Raw genomic sequence first — 10,000 nt, 5'->3', positions numbered from 1 at the left:
CGTATGTACGCACACACACACGTACGCTCAAACACACACACATTCTATCTCACACACACAAGGACACCTGAGGGATGGCAAAAGCAGGGGAAAAAAAGAGCACAACCACTGTCAGTGAAGACACACACACACACATACAAACACACTCACACACACACACACACACTCACACACACACACACACAGATACTCACCTAGAATCTGCACCTCAATGTGCCTTGGTTTCTCAATGAACTTCTCCACAAACAGAGACCCGTTGCCAAAGGCTGCCAAGGCCTCAGAGAAAGCCCTGTTGTAGTTCTCCTCGAGTTCCTGCAGGCCCAGCATATCAATCAGACTCATTAGCGCGTGCCCTCTCCTCCATAGAAACAAGCATGATGCTAAAGCGATGAGATTAGTGCAATGCTGGCCACTTAACGGGCGCAAGTGAAATATGTTGTGACAATATTTGGACTGTGATTACCAAACCGCACTAAAGTCTTGCAGCCATTTAGTGCACATTACTAATTAAAGAGCTCTTTGTTTTGTTGCTGGTAAAAGCCTAGAAAATACAAAGGCTGGACACGATGACTATCACACAAACAGAGAGAGAAAACAAACACACAGAGAGACACACACACACAAAAAATTTGTGTACACATACAGCAAGTGCACACACACACACACACACACACACACACACACACACACACACACACACACACTTATACACATACACATACAGTACACATATGCATAATGTATCCATGCACAGTGAGACACACAATGAGCCATACATACAGCATATATATATATAGAGCTAGTAATCTCATAATCCCATTTGTTATACACTAGTGCATACATTGTGTATACTGCAATGCATACTGTACTCAATGACATGAATATAAGCCTGATCATGTATGCAAGTGATCACACATGATCATGCCAGCTAATATGCCTCATCTGTTAAGAGTTTGATCATTTATCATACAGCTCACCAGGATGCTCATCACTCACATTCAAATTCAAATTCAAAGTTGCTTTATTAGCATGACTGTATGGGAACAGTGTTGCCATAGCTATTGTTACATACAACATAACATACAGGAACATAAGACCATAAAAGGAAAGGAAAACAAAAGAAAAAAAGAAAAAAGAAGGAGGGGTGGGGGTACATAAAATATCTCCCTCTCCACTCCCTCCCTCTATTTCATCTCTCTCTTTTTCTCTCTTTATCTCTCTCTATATCTCTCTGTTTGTCTGTCTCTTTATCTCTCTATATATATATATATATATCTGATTGTCCCTCTCTCTCTCTTTATCTCTCTCTATATCTCTGTCTGTCTGTCTCTCTATCTCTCTCTGTATATATCTGATTGTCTCTATCTCTTTCTCTATCTCTCTGTCTGTCTGTCTCTATCTCTATATATATATATATGATTGTTCCTCTCTATCTCGTTCTCTCTCTTTCTCTCTCTCTATTCCACAATAAATGAAGCCGTTCGTCGGTCCCCAAGGGGGGTGAGCGGAAATCCAGGAGCTTTAAGTCTTTAGGACGCAGGCTGTGTATTCATTAGCATAGGACAGCGTCCAATCGGCCCATCGACTGGGAAAACAATCAGATCTAATCAGACACTAAAGAGATGCCACCCACCCCACCAGAGCATTGATCCACCCAGGAAGCACACTTTAAGAAAGAGTCTCCATTCGGGCGGTGCTAATAGTCAGACACACACACGCGTACACACACACACACACACACACACACACACACACACACACACACACATACACACAGCATATATTCATATACGCTATCTCTCTCTCTCTCACACACACACACACACACTTACTCACAACCCCCCCACATAAACACACAAACACACACACACACACACACTCACTCACAACCCTCCAAATACACACACTCACACACAGACACAGACACAAATACACACAGATATACAGATACACATAGACACACACACACACACACACACAAGCCCACAAACCCACTCACACTGCAGCCTAACCAGAGCTTGGCTGAATGGGCTTTTAAAAAGATTGGCGGTAAGGTTAATATCTGACAGATATTAGTGGGATTTGTAACGTCATTTGCACTGGGCATGTGTAACCAAAGCTCGGAGAGCAGCTTAGTCAACACTATTTCCTAAAAGACCTGAGTCACTCTCCACTGGATGAGCCTAGCGGGACTTTCTCTTCCCTCTCCAGGCCAGCATTAGAACAGCAAGCCTCTAATCTAAACCGAGACCCTTTTTACTGTTTCATATAGTGTAGTGCAAACCTTTGTCTTTCCATTCTATTTCATTCTTTCATGCCGTGCAAAGAGCTCTGTAATGATGTCTCCGTAGCTCTGGGCTTGGCTTGGCTGGCGGTTACAAAGCAGGGCGCTTTAGCCGACCTGACAAATCCTCCGCCTGAAACGTGCCGTTTTCTCAGTCTGTAATTCCGAGCACACATCCCTTTATCCATTTCCCAGACATTGAGGTCCGTGAGAAATAAATCATGAAGCAGGGTCTGAGTCTTATCAAATCGGAACAAATCTCAGATATGAGAGGTGGAGAGAGAGAGAGAAAGAGAGAGGGAGAGAGAACAGAAGCTGTTCTTGTAGTGGGAAAAGAGTTTTAGTGACCCTGGTGCTCTCTTACTCTCAGTCTGCAGTACATTTCCTTCCTGTCTCAAGAGGTTTAGCTCTCTGAATGTTAAGAACACGGATCTATAGCCACCCCCCCCCCCCACCCACACACACACACACACACACACACACATACCCCACACCACCACCCCACACACATACACAAGCACACAGACAAACACACACACACACACAAACATAACTACAAATAAACACTCACATACACACATACACTCACACACACGCAAACAAACACACACACACACACACACACACACACAAACACACACACACACACACACACACATGCCCACATGCTCACCTCGTACTCCTTGACCACGCGCATGCCGCGGCCCCCTCCTCCGTACGCTGCTTTAAAGATGATGGGGAAGCCGTAGGTCTTGGCAAACTCCTCTGCCTCCTTCAGTGACGAGATGGGCGCATTGGTACCAGGAACCACGGGCACACCTGAGCATACACACACACACACACACACACACACACACACACACACACACACTCACACACACAGACACACATCACACACACACATAGACACACACACACACATATTCACACACAAAGACACACACATACACACAGATATCTCATTTATTTATAGGCATGACTGCATGTACTTACTTACAGAGTTTTACAATTGCTTAAACACTAAAATTAAAGGTATACCATGGTTAGCAAAACACTAATCGGGAGTAAAACATCAGCCCAGATTTGCACAACTATAAGCATATTATCAGCACCTCACTTTTTGCAAAACAGTACACACATTGATTTACAAACCTCCAAACGTATTTCTCTATTTTAGATAATATCTCCTCTTTGGCACTACCTTCCAAAATACACACCCACGAACCAATTGTTTAAACACATCCATCGGGTGTGAAGAGACTTGAAGGTGTTTACAGTTTTTTACAATTGCTAAAACACTTAACTCAATTCTCTGAACCAAATTCTCAGTTGTCTGAACACATTTCTCCAGTCTTTTGGCAAAACCATAAACAGTTTTCACATATACGGTAAAACACAATTTGCAGACCTCATAGACTCTTTTTCCAAGACTCTAAACACAAGTGACCAACCTAGTTCAGAGCGTAAATAGGTTGCTGAACAGTGCAGGTCCATATCAACAATGGACTCAGTGAGGCATTAGGAGTACTGCACTGTAGGCTGTAGACTGCAGTGTACTTCTCTTTTACAGTACACACGCACACACACACACGCACACACACACCTCATTTGCTTTCCTGGGTTTGACTTTAAGTTGCTTGTGCTTGCTATGAAATTGGCACGGAGTAATCTTGGCAAGAAATATCACACTTAAAAATCTGCTCAGATGAGATTCATTGACAGCCTGCAAGCTTAGCTACCCTTCCTCGAAATCCTACGACTGTGGGGAGTTTGTTCAAGAACTTGTGCAAAAATATGTGAATCCATTCATGAATAGGAGATGACTGCAGAGATATGGCTACCGAAGACAGAGACAGCTGAATTGCAATGTATATAGAGAAAATCTCTGTTAATTCTCATAACCAGGCCCAGATAGAACTTAGTCACTTTAATCTTTAAGTCTTTGGTAATGTGAGATATGTTGGCTGTCTTCCTTCATTTGTAACTTTTTAAACAAATGTTAAAAAAACAAGCTAGGCCACATCACTTGCGTCCACCTGGATTTCTACTGTATGTCACATGAAAAACTGTAGGCTCATATGTAGCAGAAACAGGATCTTCAGCAAAGGATGGTCTGAGAGTCTTAAACAGACCCCATAACTGGTGCTCAGCAAATAGCCAAGTACCACCCAATGGATTTTTATTTGATCTACCACTCTCAGGCTATTTGCTTGTTTCTCTGTGGGCCCTCAAGATAATTATCCTGTGTGCAAAAAAATATGCGCAAGGTAATAACTTTAAGAGAACAGCTGAGTACATGAGACGACTCAATTAAATACCATCCGAAAGAACTTCATCCAATGGCTTCACGTCCCTTTGTTTCCGTAGAGATGGCAAAATGTCCTTAGCCACTGTCTTTAAGCGGTTGAGATGCCTCCAGCCAGTCATAGTGTATAACCTTAACCACGATCTCTTTAAACTGTTGATTTGGTTCCAGCTAGTCAGAGTGGATAGCATTATCCACTGTGGCCTGTTCATGTGTGCAATGCCCTGTCTGTTGTGCTGTTAGTGCTATCTGAGAGTACTGGAGAGAGGTTTACCGGCTTGGATGGCCAGGGCACGAGCCTCCACCTTGTCCCCCATCTGGCGCACCACCTCCGGGGAGGGCCCGATGAAACGAACCCCGGCATCTGCACACGCCTGGGCAAAGTCAGCTCGCTCCGACAGGAAGCCATAGCCCGGATGGATGGCATCAATGTTATTCTCCTGCAGTTCAGACAGACACACACACACACACGAGGAGAGAATAAGATGAGAGGAATAGAGAATAGATGTGTGGATGAGGGAGAAAGAAGAAAAGATAGAGAGACAAAACTAGTGATACAAAGGGGGGGGGGGGGGGTAGATTAGGAAAGAAGAAAAAGCTAATAGACATGGAGGGGAAAGACAAAGAAAATGTAGAGGTTCACAGGGAGAAAAAAGTAAAAGAGAGATAGAGAAGAGACAGAGAGAGAGAGAGAGAGAGAGAGAGAGAGAGAGAGAGAGAGAGAGAGAGAGAACGAGAGAGTGGCCAAACACGTCGGGTCCAATTATCCAGTGTGAGAGAACAAGAGGAAATAGTAATTTCATAAAATTGCAATCACCTGCTAAATGAGAAGCCTCTCACGCGCTTGGCAGGTGGTTGCCAGGCGCCGTCAGACGGCCTGGGCACGGGCAGCCTGATTATTCTGGGATGGGGATTATGAGGTTGGCCGCGTGGTCGGTCATTTTTCAGCCGAGCTATGAGTTTGTAATGAATTACTGGGTGTGTTTGTGTTTGGGCCAGCTCTTCTGTGTGTGTGTGTGTGGGTCGGTGTGTGTGTGTGTGTGTGTGTGTGTGTGTGTGTGTGTGTGTGTGATGGAGAATGTGTCAGTGACAGTGTTTTTCTATGCAAATGATCCCAAACAATGTCTGTTCCAATGTGAGTGTGAGTGTGTGTGTGTGTGTGTAGGTGTGTGTGTGTGTGTAGGTGTGTGTGTGTGTAGGTGTGTGTGTGTGCATGGTTCAAAGTGCTTGTGCTTTTCTATGGCAGTGCCTGCATGTGTGTGTGTGTGTGTGTGTGTGTCTACACAGATATGGCTCTAATTGTTACATCAGTGGCTCGCTTCCCAGACTGACCAGTGATCTGTGGGGACACGGTAGAGGGAGAGCAGGGGGGGGTTCTGGCCTAACAGGACCTCATCTTGGCCGCCTCTCGTCTCCGCCCCAGCTCCCAGTCACATCTGAAACAGATCACTGCTGGACACAGCCACCGAGCTTTGATTCAGCCTCCAGCTAATGATGGTGACCATCATGGTGGACAGAAAAGGCCCGTTTATTCTGGACCGCGTCCTGCGCGGGAGTCTTAACGGCCGGCAAACACTTCTGAGTGGCCCCCGACTTAGTCATGCGTGATTCTTAGAATCAGACTAGCGTGATTCTCGCCAGCTCATGGATGGCCTTGATGCGACAGTATGTGCCCACCCACTCGCTGGGCTGGCCTTGACTATGTTGTTTATTTATGCATGTTGCAGTGTTTTCTCATGCTGTGTTTGCAGCAATGGCCGCTCTCCATGCGCCAAGCAAATAAAAACAACTATCGTATTTTTTCCAACATCCAGCCAGCATTTCATCGATTTGTCCTTGAAGTAGGCTTATAAAGACAACAATGTGAGTAGTCTTCATGGACCAAGATGTATTATGAACAAATAAAAAGCAAAGGTCAAAGCTCATTTCTCAAGGGAGGTTTAGAGGGTCGGAGTTTGATGGACGCACTGTGCGTGAGAGGGGTGAGATCGATTGATAATGTCTGACCTTGGCTACTTTGATGATGTCCGGGATGTGGAGGTAGGCAGCGACGGGGGGCAGGCCCTTGCCGATCAGGTAGGACTCGTCGGCCTTCTGCCGGTGCACCTGGCTGCGGTCCTGCTCGGAGTAAACGGCCACGGTGCGGATGCCCAGCTCCGTGCAGGCGCGGAAAACACGCACCGCGATCTCACCTGGGGAGAGAGGTGAAGAGATGTACTTCATGAAATCTGATGCGCCAAAATAAATATATATGAATGTGTGTGTGCTTGTGTGTGTGTATGCATCCGTGCGTGCGTGTGTGCATGCGTGTGTGTGTGTGTGTGTGTGTGTGTGTGTGTGTGTATGTGTGTGTGTGTGTCAGTCTGAAGCCTCAAATTAAAGATTTACCAGAGATAGAGAAAAAACACATAGAGCATAAGAGTGCAGGGGCGGAGGTGCAGAATATATTGTTTCAGGATTGGCCACTTATCTGTTGCACCATGTGCTTTGTGTCCCGCCACAACACATCACACAGTGACTCCTTTATCAGCAGGCACTACAGTACATGCATTACCAACCCGAGTGTGAAGTGGGGTTGTGCTGGCACCAAGAAGTGTCAATTGTGGCAAACAAGCTGTTTAGACTCAAGAGACAATCCCCTTGCCTCATTGTTTGTCTTTACTCTAAGCTGCTGGGGCAGATTCAGTTCAGGGAGAGAGATGGAGAGCAGGCAGATACATTTTTAAAGCCTTTAGTGAACCACCACATGGATACAGGAGCTCCTAAAAGGCTACTGTGACTAAAATACTGTGTGTGTGTGTGTGTGTGTGTGTGTGTGTAGCCCTACCCCAAGTCCCCCTACACCATAGTAAAGGAGCACATATTTCTAGATCAACAGCAGACCACCATCCCAAATCAGCTGACCACTGGCCTTCGACTATGCACCATTTGCGTAAACACAATCTCACATTGTCAGTAACTTCGAGAGAGGCGTCCTCCAGAGGACGAGGAGAGAAAAAAAGATGGTGAACGGTGAGAGTGGAGAGGGTGGAGGAGGGGGGGGGGGGGGGGGGGGGGTGTCGAGACGAGGAGCGTCATACCTCTGTTGGCCACCATGACCTTCTTGATGGGCTTGTACTCCACATTCTGGTTGGCAGAGTGGGATGAGCGGAATGAGAGGTACCCACGCCTCCAGCCCAGCACCCCCAGGCCACCCCTTAGAGCCCCTAAATGCTGGAGCATCCTGGAGGACCAGAGACAGAGGCCGAGACAGAGATAGAGAGAGGAAGAGAGAGAGAGAGAGAGAGGGAGGTGGGGCATGGGGAGGGAAAACAACACAATAATCAATCTCAGTACATCCTGCTCTGGCACGGACAGCCAAAAAGAATAAGAAATAAAACTTAAACGATCGCGGAAAACAGCCCCCGCTTTAAAAATCTATGGGCTGAAGCCGGACTTGGCATTGAAACAGCGGTGATTGCATTCATAAATCCGCCGTTACTGGACTTATGGCCTGCCGAGACTTTTAGGCATGACTACAAAACAGTTAAGCAGAGCCTTTATTTTCTCATCTCCTATCATTCACTGCAGGTAAACAACCTGCTGTAACTCAGCTGAGGCCTTCACACTGCAGGACCAAATGTGTCAAAAACCCCAGAGGATATTGGGCCTCTAGTACCACCCAGTGGCCATGTATAGTATTGCAGGTATTTTTCCACAACCCACAGTTACTTTCATGTACCGCAAGCAAGGTGGCATATTATTATCACGTGCATTAGTTCACAGTTGCTAGACAGCTGTTCATAACTTCAGGGACACAACACAATTATACAGTTGCTGGAAATCAAAGAGGATATATTGTAGCTTTCATAAAACATGGCCACAGTCGGTCATCTTCAAAATTGCAGGCATGAGCTTATGCATACGATTGCTATGGAGATTAAGGACAGGCTGGTTGTGGTTGTGTGAAGCAGCAGCATCAGCAGCAGCATCAGCAGAAGCTGGAGCAGCAGGCCTTGTGGGGGTCTGCAGGGCCTGTTGTGGGGGTGTGCAGGGCCTGTTGTGGGGGTGTGCAGGGCCTGTTGTGGGGGTGTGCAGGGGCGATGGCTGATGCAGGCCTGTTGTGGGGGTGTGCAGGGGGTGTGCAGCAGGGCGATGGCTGTTGCAGGCCTGTTGTGGGGGTGTGCAGGGGGTGTGCAGGGGGTGTGCAGGGGGTGTGCAGCAGGGCGATGGCTGGTAGGTGAGTGTGAGCGCCAGTGAGAGCGCAGCCGCAGACAGATGATCTCACCCACTGCAGAGGGCCACAGTGCGGAGGGAACGTTACATCACCTGCTGCTGCCGCACAAGCTCACTGTTCCCTATTACACACACCTGAGGGCACTGTGTGTGTGTGTGTGTGTGTGTGTGTGTGTGTGTGTGTGTGTGTGTGTGTGCACATATGCCAGTGCAGAACATAATGATGAATATTATTATTATTATAATTATTATTATTATTATTATGGGGGGGTACATCCAGCAGCGCCATAGTGTGTGTGTGTGTGTGTGTGTGTGTGTGTGTGTGTGTGTGTGTGTGTGTGTGTGTGTGTAAGAGAGAGGGGGCCTGTAGCCTTCAGCAGAGGAATATAAAGTGCAAAAAGGTGAAGAGGAATCCACCCAATCAATCAACTCACTCATTCTCTAGCTCTCCCTCGCACACACAAATACATACACACACACACACACACAGAAGTGCACAAACACACAGAAACACACACACACACACACACATGCACTTGAACACACACAGACACTAATGAACACACCAAGCCAAAGGCTTGCACAACAGCATGAGATGAGATAAGACCAACACGGGGTCCTCAGGTCAATTAGTTCTCAGACGGCGAGTGCCGTGTACTGCCCCTCTGCCGCTGTGTGGGAGATAATCTGTCTCCAGCGGAAAAGGTCGACTGGTGGCCGGCTGGTGGCCCACTCCCTGGGCCCTGTGGTGGGGGAGCCAGACACCAGTCACCGGGTCCTGTCACTCCGTCCCACAGGGATGCCCCTTTGGTCCCCTCTCCCCTTGCCCGCTAGGACCCTGGCTCGTTTACACAAAGACACAAGGGTGGCCATCTTGCTTTCACTATGCGATCTTTGTAAATGTACTGTATGAGGTAGAACAGTGAATTTAAATCGGTGTGCCATGAGGCAGAGTGAGGTATGGTGTGGAATTTTGAGGGACTCAATGCGCTTTTATACAGGCTCATTAAATAGACAAGGGAACTATTATTCAACGCATAAATGAGACAGATTCTTAACTAAAACTGCTTTAGGTAGTTTACAGTATAAAGTGGTTGTTATAAAGGAGCCTAATAGGCTGCAGATCTATTACACAGTTCAGTCAACATCATGTGAACATATGCCTATCGCTGTGGTCTCAGTTCATAGAAAATGTG

General features: G+C 46.7%; 1 protein-coding gene across 1 annotated transcript in view; it reads right to left on the bottom strand.

Annotated features, from left to right (window-relative positions):
- The window catches only part of pcxb (pyruvate carboxylase b), a 218,988-nt gene that overhangs the window by 200,192 nt on the left and 8,796 nt on the right, over positions 1-10,000 (bottom strand). The window contains exons 2-6 of the mRNA XM_042070635.1: positions 7,670-7,812; positions 6,597-6,781; positions 4,864-5,029; positions 2,958-3,103; positions 195-312 (exon numbers count right to left, since the gene is read on the bottom strand). Of these exons, the coding sequence (XP_041926569.1) occupies positions 195-312; positions 2,958-3,103; positions 4,864-5,029; positions 6,597-6,781; positions 7,670-7,811 (757 nt within the window). The 5' untranslated portion in view covers position 7,812. The remainder of the gene's footprint in view (positions 1-194; positions 313-2,957; positions 3,104-4,863; positions 5,030-6,596; positions 6,782-7,669; positions 7,813-10,000) is intronic.

This window comes from Alosa sapidissima, chromosome 18 (genome assembly GCF_018492685.1).
Source record: "Alosa sapidissima isolate fAloSap1 chromosome 18, fAloSap1.pri, whole genome shotgun sequence".
NCBI classification, from domain to species: Eukaryota; Metazoa; Chordata; class Actinopteri; order Clupeiformes; family Clupeidae; genus Alosa; species Alosa sapidissima.
Note: the sequence above shows the minus strand (reverse complement) of the source record. Positions and strands in the feature narration are given on the sequence as shown.